Source organism: Phyllostomus hastatus, unplaced genomic scaffold, assembly GCF_019186645.2.
Source record: "Phyllostomus hastatus isolate PE091 unplaced genomic scaffold, TTU_PhHast_1.1 phas_scaffold_345, whole genome shotgun sequence".
NCBI classification, from domain to species: Eukaryota; Metazoa; Chordata; class Mammalia; order Chiroptera; family Phyllostomidae; genus Phyllostomus; species Phyllostomus hastatus.
In genome coordinates, this window is record NW_025334024.1 from 5,692,716 (window position 1) to 5,713,731 (window position 21,016).

The following is a 21,016-nucleotide window of genomic DNA, read 5'->3' on the forward strand; positions in this document are numbered from 1 at the left end:
AGAGTATCTATATCTATGAAATTTAATCTGATATGTATATATTGGGTGTGGGGGGTGTGTATAAGATAAATAATACATACATTGGGTATATATATATGTTGAATACATATATATGGTTAAATAATATATATTATTAAAATTTATTTCATCTGTCTTATTAATGTTACTGCATGGAAACTTAAAATTGTATTTGTGGTTCATATTATTTTTTCTATTGCATTATACTGCTGCAAATATGAAATGTTGAGTTTCCACAAGCCAAAAAAAAATAAACAGGTTTCATTTATCTAGACTTTTTGTAGGACCAGTTATTTTCCCCCAAGCATTTCAATTAAAATTAATCTTCAAAATATAGTTTTATTAGATTCTGATCCATAAAACAATCTGTTATATACTTAAATTAATGAATCAAAGGATGTTTTTATCTATATTTGAAGACTATCCTGGAGCTAAGAATCATAAACATAACAATTTAGGCATGTGTCAAAATATAACAGCCTAATACCCGATTTGAGGTTCAGTTTTTGGTTCTGTACCATAATTTTTGAGATATATATTTTCCCTAATTTGTGTGACAGTTAAATGGATACCAATTTTCCTTAATAGTAACTTGGGAGGCTTTTGCCATGAAGAGTGGTACTTCACAGGTTTTTGAAATTATCACACTTGTTAAATCAGCACATGTTAAGTATCTACAGATTTAAACTCCTCATTTTTTATGGCCACATTCAAAGCACGGATTGGTTCTCCACTAAGATGGTTGTAAAACATATTTCATGTGATCAAGATCAATATCATTGACCAGCTTGACAGACTCCAAGCCACTCCCAGTCAGTGTGATAAGACCTTGAGACAAGGCAATTAATTATCCCACAAGCTGGTTTCTCTCACTCCCAGGGATGCTTTAAACAAATGAAGTCAAGTCACCTGCACGCAGAATGACAGGCACCTTGGAGACTGGATGATATAATGGCCAAGACAAACAGAGATGACTCGAATGGTTGGCTCAGGGTTGATAAAAATTGGAGGTTATCTCGGCAACAAATGTACAAAAACATTTTTGTCTGGAATGTGTGAGATCAGAAAGATGGAAAAATGTACAGAGATGATAATAACTCACTTCAGTACTTATGTTAAGAACAGAAAATGTTTTTCTATTTATGAGTCTGTTTTTGTTTTATTTGTTCCATTGTTGGAATTTTTTGATCCCACAGATAAATGGAATCATACAGTATTTGTCTCTCTCTGCCTGACTTATTTCACTTAGCACAGTATCCTCTAGGTCCCTCCATGTTGTTGCACATGGCAAGCTTTCAATCTGTTTCATTGCTGAGTATCAGTCCATTGCTGAGTAACAGTCCACGTCCTCTTTATCCATTCATGTATCGATGCGATTTTTGTGCTACCCCTGTGTTAGCACTGGGCTAGGGATAATCTTTTATTTTTAAATTTTGAGTACCCCACTATGGCATATAGGCAAGGTTGGGGTTTTATCGCCATTGTGCAGATGAGAAAACTGCAGCTCAAAGGAGTTAGGTGACTTTTCAGAGGCACAACTTATAAGTCCTAAATGTGTAATTAGATCCCACCTTGGGTCTCTCCAGAGCCCCCTTAATATCATCTACACCAGGGGCGTCAAATTTGTTTTCACCGGAGGCCACGTCAGCCTCACAGTTGCCTTCAAAGGGCTGAAATAATTTTAGGACTGTATAAATGTAACTACTCCTCAACCGTTAAGGAGTTGAAATTACATTCAGCCCTTTGAAGGCAACCACAAGGCTGATGTGGCCCTGGTGAAAATGAGTTTGACACCCCTGCTCTACACCAACTCAGCTAAATGTCCCAGAGCGTGTACACTCACAGTAACAGCGGAACATCCAGATGCTGAGTTTGAGCCTCTAGGCCCACCAGTGGAACCCTGGGCCTCTGGAATTAAAAGTGGTGGTCCCCCTGAGGGTCAACATACAATTAGCAGCAACATTTATATTGGCTTATGAGAAATGGATGACTTGAACTATATTTTTATTTAAAACAAAACAACTGTTTCTCCCAAGTTGTTCCTCTTCTAATTGCTCCTTTTATTTTATTTTTGGAACTATTTCTATGCTGATTCTTGAAACCAGATTAGGAGCTGAAATTATGTGTTTACAGTGATAATGATCAACCAATTTAAATAAGCCTTAAATTTAGCTTTTTCAAGTTCCGTCAAAACTTTCTCTATTCATTTTATTTTTTCAGGGATTTTAAATGACAAAAAGAGAGGACAAAAAGAGGGGATATTTGCATTTAATTTAACCAACTCAAACAAGAGACTAGTCAGAACGCCATGTACTGACTTCCAGTTAAAAAGTATAAATTGTTCATAATTAACTTTCAAATAATGCCATATCTTTTGGTGTTTATTAAGCAAACACATAGAAATAAAACAAAATCCTCTCTTGGAAGTTTAGTCAGTGTTTCACACATAGTGGGCACTTGAGCAATGGGGACGGTCATGATTCAAGGTCACTTGTAGTCCTGAATTCTCTACAGGCTGTAGAAGTGATGAACCTGGTCGTGCAGAGAAGGGATACAGAACTGGGTTGTCTCAATTTGCCTGGTTCATCCACTGAGCATTTATTATAGGCCTGGCTTTGGTGATACAATGATGAGAAATAACTGGCATTTTCCCTCACCTTGTGCTGAACACTGTTCTGAGTATTTTGCATATGTTTACTTATTGAATCCTTACACTTTATCTATGAAGTTGACACTGTTATGAAGCCCTTGGACAGCAGAGGTAACTACAGCGGAGGCAGTAAGTGCACACTGGGGCTCATTCCAGAGAGTCTGGCCCAAGGCAGTGTCCTTAGCCTCCTGGTGTGGCAGCCAGGAGCACAGAGTGAGATGGGAGCAGCACAAAAAGATCAGACAGTTAGAGTTCAGTGCTGTGATGGAGGGTCCAGGAGGGTTCTGTGAGGAACATGGAGTAAAAGACACCTCAGTAGCCACGGGGGCAGTCAGAGAGGTATCCCTGAAGGAAGGAAATCTTGGCAGGTCCAGAAGTAAAGCCATGTCGGTGGGTGGCAGCCATGGGGCAGCGAGGGCCAAAATGGAGGGGGCACAATCCAGACAGAGGAGCAGCGGGCATAAACAGGACGGAGCGCTTGGTCCATTCAAGGAACCACAAATGGTTTGCCTTGGGGAGTGGGGAAGCCCAGGGTTCAATGTAGGGAGAGTTGTAAAAGGAGTCACTCATTCCACTCATGCATTTATTCAAAAGATATTTACTGAACACCAGCTGTACATCATGCTCTATGCTGAGTGCTGCAGATAGAGTGGTGGATACTACAGAAAGGAAGGAAAAAGGAAGGAAGGGAGGGAGGGAGGGAGGAAGGGACTGTGTTCTTGCCTTCAGGGAGCTTACAGTCTTCTCAGGGAGCCGGACTTTGAACACCTAAACAAGGAAGTGAATTCCAAACTGAGAAGCAGTCACAAAGGAACAGAACTGATGCTGGAGTGAGACCAGCAGGGGATGACCCTTCTTTAGAACAAGGACTAGGGAAGGCTCTTGGAGGAGGTAGCATTTCAGCAGATCAAGGCATTAAATTTGAAAAAAAAAAATCAGACTTGAGGGAAGGGTGCAGAAACCAGCGAGGCTAGACCGTGAAGGACCTTATCAGACATGCAGAGAAAGACTTCAGAATTTGTCCCATGGGCCAGGAGCAATGATGAGGCAGCAAAGGCCCATTAGGCAGAAGTGAAGTAATTAGACTTGCATTTGAAAAATAACCTCAGTTTGGGAGCAAGGAAGCCAGATTCATGCCCACAGCCTATGGGCTCCCACAACTCTCCCTTCTGTTACATTGTTACAAAGCATCTTCTGCTTCATTCACAAGGCCCAGATGCCTGGGTCACCAGTATCTAAATTCTACAGTTGTTCAGAGTATGTACTCTCACACTCACAGTCTCTGGCTCCCAAATGTAGGGGACCATTCTGCATGGCGTGGGCCCAGCTCCACTGGGAGATGCACAGGACCCACGCCCATAGATAGGTTCTCCCGTGGGGAATCAGGCCTGCAATGTACCTAGGCCACTATGAGTCTTGCTTTTTGCTAAAACTCCCTCACCCTGAATTGAGGACATTTACTGCAAAGTAACTTCCTAAAATCCATGCTAAACCTTCCAAGGATGAGTGTAACTGGTCCAACCACTTTTGCCTTTTCATTTGCAAATATCCCTCTTCTGTGATGTGATTAGCGGCATTGGCTCCTTTGTTTTCTGTAAAAGGTAACCACCTAAAGTGAACCTGTGCATAACAAATAAGGACCATTGGATAATGTGCCCAGAGAGATAGAAATAAAGGCCTGTCATGGCGGAGGCCACGGCTTTTGTTCCCCTTGAGAAAAAAGCCATGCTGTCCTTTTTGGTGGTGTCCTTTTTCCACCACCAGCCTCAGTAGTTCATGTGAATGTCTCATTTCATCCATAATGACGCGGACACTGTGGGCTGGTGTCTGCATTACCCAAACTGGAATTCAAATTTAATTCCCTGATGTTCTTACTTCCCACCCTGACATTATCGAGTTCTTTAACTGATGTCAGAATTTTTTTTGCCATAATCTACAGTCATGGAAACTACAGCTTCTTAATTCAGAAATACATACACATATACACACCCCAAAAACAAATTGATGGTTTGTTTGTTTGTTTGTTTGTTTGGACCAGGCTGAAAAATGAGGTTAATAAGTCACACAGCAGATAAAGACATCTCTATCCAAGGAGTACAAGGAGTGAAGCAGAACTTTCCCATGCAAACTTTGAGGCCCTACACACAAAGTAAATAAATGAATAAATGAATGAATAAATCACTAAACATTCTGCTGTCTTCCTGCTCACCACTGTCTGGCAATGAGGGACAGCAAACTCTATGAAGACAAGCCACAGTTTTGCCCAGACATTTGTTAGCCAAGTTCATCATTACCTTCCTTACTACAAGACCATTCTGTGCACGCATGGTTAGCCCTGCTCCGCTCCATAACAATTCCTCCTCACCCGTCAAAAGACCAGGGATTAAACTGTCCCCTCACCCACTCAGATCTAAGGTGATCTTACACAGCCCAGGCAGGTACTAGCTTCTGGGCAGCCCATTAAAAATGCAGAAATAGCTTGTGGATCTATAATTAAACCATTAACAATCAGACTTCACAGATTCAGATTATAGACTTCCCAGGTGAAAGGAAGCCACAGGTAGCAGGTCAAAATAAGAGAGACACAACCTTTTATTAGAGAGCTGGGCTCCAGTTACTGTGGCTGAGCTGTGCTCCACTAGGATTTCATTTATCTTAAAGAATCCTTCTTTCCAAAACATAGTGATGTGAAGTTAACCACAGTGTACTCCCTCCCATCTCTCCTGTTTTGTATATGCTGGGCACCCCACTGCCCTCTCTGAGAATATCTTCTCTTTCTTTCTTTGGCTCCACTCTCTGCTCCTGGCCCCAGTCTCTGGTCTCAGTGAGAACACAGCCTCCAGTTCCTTATCCTGTCTCTAGAGGTTCCAAAAGGATACCGCTGGGGGGTTATCTGGTGTCTGGTGCTGTGCCCAATACGATTCTCTGATGCACGCTCTATTCTTATCCCTGCTTCATACATGAGGATGTTGGGGTTTAGAGAGTTGAGTGACTTGTCCAAGGTCACATAATCATAGATGGTGGAGCACTAATTTGAACCATTTAAGTTCCAACCAAAGTCAAAGCCCTACTCCCTGTTCTTCCTCCAAATATTTACCCTGAGATCCAGCCTCACATTCCCTGCTGTCTCCTGGACATCTCTATGAAGACGTCCTCAGGAGCCACCGACTCAGCACATCCAGCCCTGACAGTCTACTCCATCTCCATTCTCCTAGACCAGACAATTTAGAAGCATCAGGATGCTGAAGCTTGGCTTTCTTCTTTCAAACCACACTTGTCATTTGTTTCTCTCTGCTACTTCTGTGTTGCCCTAACTCATGCTCTCATCACTTGCCCAATGGACAGTAGCCACAGCCACCCAGGTGGCACAGCCCCCTGATATGCAAAGTGGCAAGAAGGAAATGGGTGTTTGGACGGAAAAGCCAGAATCTCAGTCCCATGTCTGTCCATTTCAAGCAAGGGGATCTTGGCCAAGTTCTCACATCTATAGGAAGGGGTAACGTCAGCAGCCACACCACATTGGGAGGTTATGAGGGTTGGAAATAATGCACATTGAAGTGTGCATTGAGATGCATGTACTTAAGAGAGTCCACTAAATAATGTAGGTGCTTGCTTGCCTCTTAGTGCCTCAGTTTCCCCCATAGGTGAAGTGGGGGCAGTAGCACATGCATCATAGGGTGGTGGGGAGATTAAATGAGTCACTATCTGTGGCCCAGGAGAGCGGCACCTGGCACACCGTGACTGCCACGAAAGCATTGCTGCCATCACCCAGTGTCCCCTGCCCTTTCCTCTGTGAAGGCACAGAGCACATTCGCCTTTGCTTCACTGCTTGGAATGTCATCGACATACATATTTGTTTTTCCTCTCCAACTGGGAGCTGAGCTGGCTTGCATACACACTGATTTTCCTGTCCAGCAGTTGGTCTGCTTGGCTGCACACAGTAGGGCCGCAGAAATACAAACTGAATATCTCTGAATGACCATGCTCTCCTGACTAGAGTTCTTTGGATAGCAATTTTGTTTCCCTACCTTTTTCTTTGTCTGGACTTTATTATGGACACATCTGGGCAGCATCACAAGGCTTATTATCAAACCTTGTGAAAGGACTGGAGGGGGGAGATGAATGCCCTTTTCTGTGGAGCTGGGCGAACTGAATGGCACAGCAGCTTCCACGTAACATTTAAAAAGAAACAATTGCAGCAAGCGTGGTCAGTAACAGGCTCAGACAGCAGCAAATGTGAAATGGCTGGGGCTCTGGGGGACTTCGCCTCTGGAAGGGTGTCTCTCTGGGACTTGAGAGACCAGCCCCTCAAAGCTGAGTCTCTTGGTCTTGAACCCTGATCTCCCTGCCTGTCAAGGTATGGTTTGTCCTGAGAAATGCCTGGAATCCCTTCTGCTCTGCTTTAGGTGAAATATGTGCCATTTTATTTTCTGGGTTTAAAGATAAGCCATCTATTACGATGCCTAAGTACAGTCCATCCCACATGCAACCCCCCTGATGAGCATCTCCATACCCTTTACTTGTTCCTAAGAAGCACTTTATGCTGCACATTCTGGCAATTTTGTTGCTTTATGTATTTGCTGCCATTTATATCATGAGTTAGTCAGATGCTGTGAAAATGACCATGGCTAAGTAAGGGAAAAGCTTGCTTTTGTGGTACCAAGGGGTTTTCACACTGATATCCATTCACCAATACTCTGATTTCTTTGGAAACATCAGTGGCATGCTGTGGATTCATTTTTAGCTACTATCTACCCTTAACTCAGATTCACAGAAAAAAAGGAGAATTATGGAGTTTGTCCAGTTCAGGAATGGCAAATAGATTCCATGTGTAGAAACATCACTAAAAGATCAATGGATGGTAGTTTCGAGAAACACTGTATTGGGAAAGATTCTCAGGTCGAGCCAAGAATAATTAGTGATATGTGCCATGGGTATGGTGACAGAGTGAGACAGTCAGTGCTCATGCCACTTATTTGCCATCTCAGACTATGTAACTGCAGAACTGGCAAGTAAGCAACAGTCACATGGCCAGTTGTACTGTTTTTGCTGCCCAGCTGCAGAATCTGTTTACTCTTTTGCCCACATGCCACAGCTAAATAAAGTTAGCAGATAAATCAGGTTTATGGAGAATGTGGCGAATGGTCAAAGGCAGCGATAATCATAGGCTTTGAAAAACTGAGTACAACTAGGCCAACATATAGGAGAAAAGGGGAGAAATGGAAAAAAGAATAATTAGGCTGTGCCCTCTATACCAAGTGGAGGGCACAGCCTAATTATTTTGCAAGGGTCCTTCTGTGTGTCTTTTCTTTCTATATTCAAGAAGCCACAGAGTCCCTGAGCTCCTGGTAAAGGAAAACTAGGTGAGTCCACTGTAGCAATAGGGGACACCATCAGGAAGTGGCACTCCTGAAGTTTGTGGAACCCCTAAAGTGTGTGCACTTGTGGGCAGGTGCAAGATCAGCGTACATATGCACCTGGAAAAGAACGAGCACTAGTACAGGCAAAGGAGCAGTGCCGTATGCAATGGTTGCCTTCTGTACGCCTCCGGTGGGCCATTGTGGTGCTTGCCTGCCCACTTTACTTCGCTGGGTAACAGGATCCTAGTTTACTTTAATAGGGCACCCTCTTTCACTCTCAGTCCCTATGTTTTAGGTTGGGCTGACTCCACTATGGCTTCAGGTCAAGGCATGTGACCCAGACATAGCCAACCAGAGAATCGTAACCCAGTGGACACAGTAATTGTTTCAGGGATGGGTGCAGGATCTAATGAGCCAATGAGATTCAATTTCAAGCCTTTGTTGTCAGTATCAGGAACAGATGGTATCTCAGGTGACTTTAGATTGAGAGAATGGAGTGGAGCTACCAAGACCTCCACATTGGGAAGCAAGGAGGGATGTGACTGTTTAAAAGTAAAGCCAACAGAAGGAAAATGGAACCTATGATAAATGAGGATCAAAGCTGGTCTTAACAGTTGGGCACTGGTACATAGCCATGCCTAAACATAGAGCTATCTCAGAAGTAGTATACTTTTATAAGCCTATAAGTCCTATCCCTGCAAACTCCCACCATTTTTTAAGTTGGGTTTCTGCCATATGTAACAACAAAAGAATCTTGGCCAATAATAAATCAAATACTCATTTTCCACATAAGAGATATAGACCCCAATGTTTCTCCTTGGACCCAATCCGTCCCAAACAGCTATGTTACCTGTAAGGAGCCCTGGATGTCTTTTCCCCCGACAATCACAAGTTCTGCCATGTCTTCCGCGTGTGGAGTCCGGGCGTGGACGAACAGCGTCTTACCCACCGCAGTTACGTTCCTCAGGGCGACTAAATCACCTTCATTGTTCACCTTGAAGTATGGGCTTGAGACCTCATAGTGTAGCTTGTAATTTCCCTTACAGTCACTGAAGTTCACTGGAGAAAACAAATCCAAACAAAGAAAGACAGAAAACGTGTGAGCAGGTTGGAAGGCATAGTCCTGAAGATACCTCTGACCATTCGATGTGAATTACCTCTCCCCACCCCAGATCCCCAAATGCTGCCCCTTATCCCACAGTACCCCCTTGAACCCCCGTGACTTTGATCATGCTGAAGGACTTCACTCCATCAAGACCGGTCCTTGCTAACTTCCTGTGACCCAGGCAGGTGCTAAGCAATGAGGATGCAGAGAGAAATACGACTGTGCCCTTGTCCTTGAGTGTAGTAGGTGAAGTACACAGGGATGTTTAGGGATAAACATCTATGCTGTGTCTGTACCTAGTACAGGGTTCTATTACCAACGGTACCACAATGTACTGTCTATGCACATGTTTGCTGTCTGCTTCCTCAGTAGACTGCCAGGCCCCTTAATGTAAGCGTAGACTCACGGGTACTACATGCATTCCCCCTCACCCTGCTTTTGTTGCCTTCACTCTCTGTTGAACAGGTTTGTTTAGTAAATCTTTAATTGAAGCATAGCATAGCTATAGAAAAGTACATAAATCAGAACGTACAACTCAATGAATTTTCACAATGTGGGCACAACCACATACCCAGTGCCCAGACCTAGACACAAAATATTACCAGTGCCCCCCCTTTTTCTCCCTCTTGAGTAAAATCCCTACACTCCTTTCCAGAGGCTGTACTATACTGACTTCTAATAACATAGATTAGTTTGACCTGTATTTGCACTTCATACAAATTACTATACAGATTGTGTTCTTTGTGCCTGGCTTTTTTCACTCAACATTATGTTCATAAAATTTGACCATGTAGCTGCAAGGCATAGCTGCTTACCCTAATCACTATGTAGTATTCAAGTATATGGCTATGCTGAGTTTATTTATCCATTCTATTGTTGATGGGCATCTGGGCTATTTCCAGTTTAAGTCTCTTAAATATTGCTACAAGGAACTTTCCTGTGTCTAGATAGGTCCAAGTACATCATTAAATCCATATAAATTTCTGATGAACTAAGCTGATCTTCCTTTCCTGGCAAGATTAATTCTTATGGTGGTAATAATCATATTAGCTGATAATGATAATGGCTAACAAATTGAACACTTCCCATACTTGAGGCTGAGTGTTAAGCAGTTTACATACATTATCTTATTTAATCTTTACAACAACAACAGGCCCTGGCTGGTGTAGCTCAGTGGATTGAGAATGGACCTACAAACCAAAGCGCTGCTGGTTTGATTCCCAGTCCAGGGGTCCAGGGCACATACCTGGGTTGCGGGCCAGGGCCCCAGTGGGGGGAGGTACATGAAAGGCAACCACACATTGATGTTTCTCTCCCTCTCTTTCTCCGTCCCTTCCCCACTCTCTAAAAACTAATAAATAAAATCTTAAAAACAACAACAACAACAATGATGAATGAGCGACAGTTTTGATTCCTTCTCCCAACAGGTTATAGATCAGGTACTGAAGCTCAGAGAAGGCAAAGAAAGTGCCCAACACACACAGTTTGTAAACAATAAACCCAAGATTTGAAACCTGATCCATTTGCCTTTCACCACTACACATTCTCAAAATGGACACAGCTGCATGTAGAATAAACCCCTCCTGCAGCTCCATCAGAGCCTGAACATAATGACGTGAGTACCTGGTTCAGGCCTGCTCCCAAGGTCCTGCCCAGCCCCAAAGTGTGTTGCCTAGTATCACCTCAAGGTCTCTCTGTGTCAGGGCTCTGGGGTCTTCTCTGGTTGTCAAGTCAGCTTTAGGAGCATCTTTGCATGAACACCCAAGTAGACTCTTGGGAGTCTACAGTTCTCAGTGCTTTCTCATTTCCACTGACCATCTTGTTAGCCAGGAGTAATTACGCATGACTGGGTTCAGTTTCTGGACGAGAACTATGAAGGAGAGACATGAGCGTTGCTTTCTTTGTCCTCCTCAAATAGCATTCATCCACTGGAGGTACACTGTTCAAAGGAAGGACCCACTGGGAACTTGTTCCCTGAATTGCCAAGATGTTTATTCTGGACCTGGCCTCTCATCTGGGGAGGGGTGGGGCAAGCAAAAGCATGCAGAAGTCTGTGGGGGTTCTAGTTTCACACCTAAGTCCCTTACATCTGTCTTTCCTCTTCTCTTTCTTTCATTCCTTTCACAAATATCCACTGAGAGCCTACCTTATACTAGTTGCTTGGATTACAGATATTAACCAAAAACCTTGTAAGTAGCAAGGGACCTATTCCAGGCAGATAGAATCATAAGATGTGCAAAGGTCCTGTGGCATTCAGTAAACTGAATTAGAAAGCAAGGAAGAGAGAGTGGAGGTAAACTGGGCCTGGACAATGCAGGACCTGGAAGGCCACATAAAGACTTATTCTTTGAAGGAAGCTCTGGACCCTTCCATCACAGCTATAGAACTGGCTGGCTTCCAGCTGAGCCCCATACAACTGTGGACCCCATTGGAAACCAGCACCCAGGGCCCTCCATGTCTGGGCTGCCCGTTGGCCTCCCCTCAGGCTTCCATCTTTACTCGGAGCTTCACACATGCCCACACCTCTGCCTCCCTCTACCTCCTGTTCTGGCCCCACCGGTATGCTCATATTGCTCCCTCTGTGCAGAAGGCACTTCCTACCTTCTCCATCACCTTCACCCCATTGACTCTTAGCCATTCTTTAAGATTCAGCTCAGGAAACTTCTCCAAACACCTCCACGTGTCCCTAGAATTCCCTGTACCTAAGGCCTTGCATATCATGTTACACGAACATATCTACTTTATGTATCTGTTTTTCCCACCAGAACCGAAAGCAGATATTGAATCTTATTCTTTTATTCACCTCTATATCTCCAGCAATGGACAGAAAGCTTTTCCATACATGAGACTGCCACAAATGACTCATATAACTCTATTACTCTCCAGGGGCAAAATGATGCTCTAGTGGTGGTGAATTGGGGGCTCCTCTTCCATTCTGGGAACAAGAGACACTGCAGGCAAGGCCAAGATTCATAATGAAGACCCTTACTCTCCTCGTGTCTTGGCTGAGCCCTGTGGTGGAGATAGGTTGGAAATTAAGGACTCAAGCCATGGTCTCCCCTTAGTTCCCCAGTCCCTGAGTACATCAATTCATGAAGCACTGAGCCTCTCATGCTTAGGTTTGGCTTAGCTCGTGGGTAAAGTCAGGGGTGGTGGTTTACCTTTCTTCTTAATTCCAATAAAGCTTCTCATAGTTCCTAAAGCATGGGATCAGTGTGTACATGCTGAATGAGTGAATGTTCGGACAAATAATAGTAACATCTACCATTTACTGAGTGGAGTCTGAGTGTCAGTCTCTGTGCCAAGGACTGTACATTCAGTCACTCCTTTTAGCCTCATAGCAATTCTGATCTACAGCAACATTTTGCAACTTTTAAAAAATTATCTACCCCCAAGTGATTATTAGATATTTTTGCCTAAATGCTAACACCTTCATAAAATTTTAATGTCACACGTATCTGTTTATTATGATGTCTCTGCATATCTTTCATTGATATGTTCTGTATGTACACCTGTACTTTGTACACACATAGAAAGTACAGTTGTGCTTTTCTCCAAGAACCCGTATCACCCTTTTGGGGGCAACATATCCCCACTGGAATGCACAGTCTGTAAGTATCATTCCCATTTTACAGGAGGAGAAACTGAGCCTTGGGGAGACTGACTAACTTGCTCAGCATCACACATCCTGAAAAGACAAGAACCTGTTGTCTTTTCAGACTGTCTCGCTGGGCCATTCAAGTTCTCAGCACATGCATTTCCCAGAAATGGGTACATGAGAGGAAAAGGGCAGGCCTCCTATCCCAGCCACTTCAGGCCTCTCACTAATCCCTCTGGAGTTGTCAGAGGTACCAGGTAAGGTCCTATTGAAAGAAAAAAATCTACATTCAGGCCCTGGTACATTGGAGCCACTCAGCACATTCTGGCTCTCTTTCCAACTTGCTATAATCAAATTGCTAGGGCTTGCATAATTGGGTATTTTTTTATGTCAGACATATTTTACCAGTTCAGGAGCAGGTGGCTTTAGACTGTGGTTCCTTTTCAAGGCTCTAATAATCAACTGGAGAGCACTTTTAAAAATAGCAATAACAAGATTATCCCAGAGGGATCCTGATATACCTGGGCTGGGCTGGGGTCCTGGCACTGGTATCTTTTTAAAGCTACCAGATGAATCCAATGCAACTAGGGTGAAGAACCAGAACCTTGGACAGTTATTTGCTTGTCAAGATGCCAGGTATCCATAATTCCCAGCGTTTCCTGGCACAGAGACGAGTCTGAAGATCTAGCATGCTAGGAACTGCTAATCCTCATGCCCTAAGGAAGGGCATTTTTAATGGCAGGTTTTTGAACCCTTTTCCTAACCTGGCTCATGTGTAACAAGCAGCCCTGGACCTTGGGCACACCACCTGTCCTCTTTGCACCTCAATGTCTTCATCTGTAAGGTGGGACAAATAACAGTACCTGCTCTCAGGTTCTATAATTCTAATGGTGAGCATTAACAAGATAATATGTACCGACATGCACAGAGCCCTGAAGACAAGCCTTTGTGCTCCATGTGTAGAAATCACTGTCATCCTTATTCCTGTAATTCTGGGCATCAAGGAGACTACCTTTTTCTTTTCATCCATAGTTTCCTTCTTCCAGCTTCTTTTCTGCCTGCCTTCTGGGTCCCTCCACCTCTTTCTAGTCAGGTACTTGTACGCCAGGCTGCTCGCTGTGTGCGGTTACCATGGGGATGGTTACTACAGGCGTCTCCGCTGAGGCTACAGGAGTGAGGCTGATGATTCTGACCCAGCCTTGGCCATCTTTGAACCCTCTCACTTGTCTTGGCAAAGCCCTACCTGTCTCATGTGAGAGGCTGTGAAAGAAAAATACCACCAGAGTGAAATCATGCTGCCCTGCCCATAATACATTCAACAGTTTTGTTAAATAGTCTTCAAACAGATTGCTTGTAAAGATGACTTCCTACAACTCAAAGCTATCATTTTTCCTAGAGAATGACTACACTGAGAGCTTTACATTCAGGGTTGCAACAAGTCTTTACATTACCAGTCTGAGGCAGGTCCTTTCTCTCTTCTTCTCTGGAAACAGACTTGGTGAGGTCGAATGAGGTTAAGGCCACACAGTCTTGCTGGTCTGCCTAGGCAAATGTATTCCTTTCTTCAATCACTCCACTTTCAGCCTCGCAATTTTGCCATACTTTTGTACCTGAGCTATTATTCACTTAGTGTTTTTCTTTTAATTGACTCACATTATTTATTTATGAAATTATTTGAAGATAACCTTCATAAATATATCCTGGATGTACCAGATGTATTTTTTAAATAATGTTAAATAAATCTAAGGAGTCAAATAAAGACATATGTTTGTCTATGTATGTATGAAAACCCTTCAGGGATGTGCCTTCCACCCTCCATAAATGCTGGCCTGAGCTACATTGCCCTCTGCCCATCCCTCATTTAGACAAATTCATGCCTGGATCCACCCTACTCTGGTTTAAAACCTAGGAGGGCTCTAATATAGTCTAGAAAATGATATATCTAACTCAAATAATGCAGGCTTGAGAAATATACAAACTTAAGAAAAGGCCTACATCTAGACCATTCAATGTTGGCAGTATATAAATGACAAATCTGAAATATATGAAAAATACTTAATCAAAGAAAGGAATAATTCACCACATTTACTTTTTTTTTCTGCTAGAGGAAGAAAACTCTACTTCATGCCAATTATAATCTCACCTTAACTTCCCTATCAAAGGATGCAACCAATAGCATTAACCCTATATTATTGTCTCATATTATTAACTTTGTTGACACAATCAATATATCAATAATTCTTAAACTTTAAAAAAGAGATCAAGCCAGTGCATGTTTGGGGCACAGAGTTCAAAGAACATATTAAGGATAAAATTAAATAGTTTATGTCTATCTATTTAAAAAGTGTTTGTTTCTATAGAGATAACCTCCTAAGTAGCTCAGAATAACACCAAGAGAATAATGAAAGGGAAAATTATAGCAAACAATTAAACTTGTGAACAAATATTTAAAACTTCAATCTGAAGGCGAAAATGAACTATCTATACTATTGTGAACCTACAAAGGGCTTCCTTACATATTTTATCACTGTGGCATTTGAAATAGCTTCTGGAAAGGAAAAAAATTATCCATATAATATATTGTACATGGGGATTTATTGGAATCAATTGCACAACATTATTCTTTGAGATAATCTCTGAACACCCCAGGAGAAGAAGGGAGGAAGTAAAAACTCCCCACCTGGGGGAAAATGCAAATTAGACAAATGGCACCACTCAGTGTTTCAATTATGCTTTCAGCGTGTTTCCACTCAAAATGTCCTCTGGGCTTAATGCAAATGTCACAAAAAGACAAACTTTAGCTGGGAGACAAAACCACAATTGAAATGGGAAGCTTGGCATGTGAATTAAGGGGCTTAATCTTCCTGACCTTGATTTTATGCTTTTCTATTTCTTTCTTTTAAATGTGGTTCTTAGGGATGAAAGTCCAAAAGGCATAGATTTATTACCATCTAGAAATGTGTGAAGGAGCAAATTGAGCTGTATTATGATCCCAGGAAATAGGAAAATGCAGATGAATTTAAACTTATCTGCAAAAATATAGAGCAGTTCTGCTCACATAGATAGGTGTGAATGAATACATGAAATTTGTGTAATTCTTATAAGTGTTTTGGGTTAATTTGTGATGTATACAACTCACATTATAGATGTGCAAATGGTCCTCCATACATTATATGCATTCATGGAGACTCATAAATTGGTCAACACATAGTTGTAGGGCCTCTCAGAGTTGGTGGTCAGATTCTACCCATACGCTTCTGTGAATATATATGAAGCTCAGTTGTACTGTGGGCTCTGAACCAGTCAGTCATCCTGGGAGCTGTAACCCTGCCATCGACAGATATGCTTGGATCACTTCTAGGAATCCAAACTCTTACACAGAAGAAACTGGCTTTGTTTCATCAGTTTGCTCATAATAGAAAAAGTCCTGCTTTGAAGTATTTGCCAATGCCTATGGTGTAAATATTCTAAACATAGCTGATTTCAGCTAGCAATGTGTTTTCAACTGGCTTGCAAATTTTCTAAAAACTTAACAATCAGCTCCCAGGAGCATATGTACTAGCTGTCTCCGGCACACTACTGAGACCAGACAATGACCACGCAGGAGAATGTAAATAATTTGCTCTGCCTTAGACTGTACCTGATATCCCAGCACACTGGCCTAGTTAGTAAAACAATTTAATTGCTCTATCAGCAGGAAGGGACGGCAAACTGGTTGATCTGCAAAGTCTTTGCTGGGGCATGAAAAGCCATGCCTTTCTGACAACTGAAGGAGTACTTAGTTCAGAAACATCAGATGGACTCTCTCCAGGATACAGACCATCACTTAATTGCTTCTCATATCTTTCAGTATCCCACTGGCACCAATAAAGCTTAGTCCAGAGGCTTTTCCGACCTGCTGAAGTGAGAGAAACAGAAAGCATTTCCTTCAGCTTCCCTGAATACCCTCATTTCTCAAGTATTCTAGCCAGTCAAGCTTTCATTAAAATGTGTTCCATTCCACCCACACTGGATCAGATCCCTATATGATACAATAGGCACATCCTCCAGTTTTGATTCATTCTACCCTCCTGATTCTTGAATGCCTTGAACTATATCCTGTGTTCCATGTTTGGCCTGGAGTCATGGCTGATATCCACAGATCTGCTGTAAGGTTCTGGGCATATTCCTAAGTTTGACTGATTAACCCAGGAGTGGATTTTACCTCCAAAGGCTCTGTAGATTTGATAGACACAGAATGCACATAAAATGGTCTTAATACCTTTTCATGTGTCAATTCCAACTTTGATAAAATAGTTTCAATTCTATTGTGTCAGCCGAAGACATACTGAATGATTCTGTCAAGTGATCTTCAGCAGAAACCTATTTTTGCCACGTAAACCCTTAAGGGCTTCCTCTTAGAAAAAGAATCCACATCTGCTTTCAGGGAATTTTCTCTGCCTACCATTAAACACTAAGCTGCTAGCTCTGAATGTAGTCTTTCCTGTCAGGGTCTTACATTTTTCTCTTGCTACAAATTCTTTAAAACACGGCAGGTTGTTTTCTGAAAGAAATCTGTGCATTGTCTGTCCCATGGTGGTTATAATCACTATGAATTTGTATTTCAAATTAGAATTAGTTTATATGGCACAGAGGCTGACACAGTACACATTAACCCTATTTGTTGAATGAATAAATACCAGAACTATAACTTAGCAGCTAAGTATATTTGAAACTCCTCGAACAAAACTGAGAATGATGGCCCAAACTCATGTGAATATTGGAGTCAATTTTAAAGTCACCCAATCAATGAAACAGAAATAATGGATTTAGCAACTTGGAAAACCACTAAGTGTCAGATTTACAGAGATTCCCCCCTCTCCAGTTTTTTATATTACTGACACATGTTTCTTATACAGAACCCTTAGTTTGTGACTTATCTGGTAATTAGGTGCACACATGTCTGCCTCCCTATGAGTGTCAGCAGGGTAGGTTAATGAGAAGACAGATTTGTTCCACTACAACTTTTAAGATATTTGGCCTTGTAGTTGGAGTTGTCTGCAGACAGAGTGTGGCAGTGTGTTCTGGCCGAGCCTAAACTGAAATTCAGATCCTGATTATGTCTGGTGCTCTGGCAGTTCTGTGATTTCCCAAGCACCTCTCTACTGCATGAGCAGGTATACACACATAGGGAGGAAGGGACCTTTAAAGGGGACAACTTCTGTATGAATACCTAGATAGGTACAGAACCAGAAAGAAGATGGAGAGGAGAACACAGTACTGGTTTCTTAGTCCAGCCCCAGGGATCTGTAGTAAAGGGAGAGAATAAGCTGCATATACAACCTTAAAGATTCACAAACCACAAGCAATTTATGTAATTTCAAGCACTGTTACTCTGGTCCCTAATTGCAAACTGTTACAGTGAATGGCAGGTTGGCCCCATTTCTGAACAGAATACAGCTTGGCTTTGCTGTGGTGCAATGAAGACTAAAGCATCCTTAGGGTCTTTGGGCACTGAGAAGGGTTCATGGCTTTGGGCATCCTAACATGGACTTTGAGAAGGAGCCTTCCCACAGAGGGCAATGGGGAGGCATTCCCTTCAAACTTCCCAGAACTGTTATCAATAAAGAGGCCAGAGAAAAGGTCCTGGAAGAAGCATTTGTGAGTTTGTGTGAGATTCCCTGGGATCTTCCAGAAATAATTGGAATAAGAGTTAAGGGAGGGGGACAGGTTGAGGTCCTGCAATTGTGCAGGTGTGAGTTATAAGCAGGTACAGTGCAAACATTAATATTTGTGTGACCTCTTCATTGTCCAACCATTGGGAAAGCTTGATGAAATTTGGGACCATTTGGAAGGTCTAGTTCTTTCTGGATGAAATAATTTGCTTGTCACTAGATAATTTCAAGTAGAACCTAAATGACTATTCAGCAGAAATTTTGTGGAAGAGATTCTAGCATTGGATAATGTCTCTTACAATCTGAAATTCTATTATTCTAAATCTTAACATATTCATCCATTATCCATAAAGATATCATGTGTTCACTTACAATGTGCAAGACGGTAGGCAGTAAGGGATGAATGCCAACATACAGATAAACAAGGAGCATGATCTGCCTTCATGATGTATTCAGGACCTAGAATATTGGGGCACACAATCACTTGGAGGGGTTCCCTTTTGAAAGGTGGGTGTTCCATTTCTGCATTGTGTCAAGAGGCCAAACAAGCACAATAGGGTAGAATCATAGTTAAATATAATAAATTATTTCTAGAAATGAGAGAGAATCAACCAATGAGCAAGTTCATCATTAGCAGATGCATCCAAGGTAAAGGGTTATCAGCAAGTATATCTCACCTTACTAAAGAGTTATACTCTCTAAGACTTGCTTAGAAAGCAAATTTCTGTATAGTTTTACTATATTTTATTATAAAATTGAATATGTTCTTCTAGACAATGTTTGGCCTTACATCATAATAAAATCATATTTAAGAATGCAATAACACATTAGAAACATTTGAAAAAAGGAATTATAACTTTGCAGGTAAATACTGATACTAATCCATAAAGCAAATAGTAAAAGTATGCAAATAACATGGGCAAACGTTTAAACTGGCTTTGAGAGTCTGGAGATCTAATTATAATGATGCCCACCTGCAAAACTGAGCATCACAGATCTAAAGGTCCTTTAGTTTTGACTCAGTTTCTCTGCAAGAACTACAGGCAGGTGATCAAAACTTCTATTTCCAGGCTCTGAGGAAGCTATTGGGTTTTAGAGGGGCTGAGGATGATTTGGAAGTGAAGGCAGGTAGGAGTGCAGTAACGGTAACCTAATATTTAGAAATAAGTTAAAAGGTCCAAGCTGAACAAGTAAACAAGCAACAATCTGCAAAATGAGTTTTTAGGGAATGTATAGTGAATCAGCTTCTGACTTAGAAACACTGAAATAGATGTATAAAGTGCTATCATGAACACAGAAGACAGTCCCATCTCTCAAAAAGCTTACCATCTATGATCTGAAGCAGTACTCAGTACACAACAGTCTGCAAACACTCAAACCTTAAAGGGGAAGGCAGGTTCTAGGAGAGGAGGAACTATCACGCTTTTAACAAAATATCGTGAACATAATAGATACTCAATAAGTGATTCCCCCTACCTAAATCCTTGATATTTCAACCATTTAATAGAAGGGAAATGAAGGATGCTTGAAGGGCCTGAGTTGCCCATGATGCAAAGGCTAGTGATAGAATGGGGGTTCAAACCCAGCTTCGCCACACTCCAAAGGCCAGGCTTTCACGGCACTACTCTGATCACTTTATTTGAAAAATTCCCCAAGAACTAGTGAGTGAAAAATACAAGATTTTTTTCACATCAATCTTTATAAGGTTAATTACCCAACCTACTTGATCCACAAAAATGGACACATCAGCCCAGTGTCAAAAATTTGTGAAACATAAAACTTTGGTTTATGACCCAGTTGAGGATATGAACAAGGCATTGTTCACACTAGTTCAAGCAATAGTTCAGAAAATGTAAATGGCTGTGGCATCCAAGGTAAGAGTGATGGGTTCATATAAACATACACTGGGAATTATCTGAAGCACTTCCCTACATCTTCAAGTCACTCTACAAAACCATAATCATGCTGGCTTTTCATATTTGATGCCTGTCTTCTCCAACAGTTAACCATTTACGGAACATTTTCTATATGTCAGGCAGTGGGGTAAACACTTGATAACCAATCTTCCCTCCCCTCCCTTCCCCTCTCCTCCCCTCCCCTTCCCTTCCCTTCCTTTTCTTCTTTCATATCCTCACGGAAAGACATTTTTTCATTGTTTTCAGAGAGAGAGGAAGTGAGAGAGAGAGAGAGAGAGAGAGAGAGAGAGAGAGAGAGAGAGAGAGAGAGAGAGAGAGAGAGAGAGATATGTGAGAGGGAAACACTGAAACCTTCTATGTGCCCCGACCTGGAATTGAACCTGAGACTTCGGTCTGGGGGATTATGCTCAAACCAGCTGAGCCACACTGCCCAGGGCAAACATTATTCCTTTTAATTCTCCAACAGTCCCATAAAGGCAGTATTTCATAGATGAGGAAATGGAGTTTCAGAGAGATTAAGAAAATAGTCTGTAAGTAGCAAAGCTGGAACTTTGCTTTTTACATCTATTGTAGAATCCTGTCCCAGGTCTTGGAGGAAGGGGAAGGGGTGGATTTTTCAGGACAGTGAAATCCAACGCAAATGTCAGAAGTTACTCCACAGTCTAGGAGCACATGGTTTGGCAGGATATTAAACAACCTCTGTCTAAAGTTAACA

The 21,016-nt window shown here is 42.0% G+C and overlaps 1 protein-coding gene across 1 annotated transcript in view; it reads right to left on the reverse strand.

Moving 5' to 3' along the window:
• Window positions 1-21,016, reverse strand: part of CDH13 (cadherin 13) — a 1,008,841-nt gene that overhangs the window by 620,413 nt on the left and 367,412 nt on the right. The window contains exon 3 of the mRNA XM_045818585.1: window positions 8,879-9,087. Coding sequence (XP_045674541.1) covers window positions 8,879-9,087 — 209 coding nt within the window. The remainder of the gene's footprint in view (window positions 1-8,878; window positions 9,088-21,016) is intronic.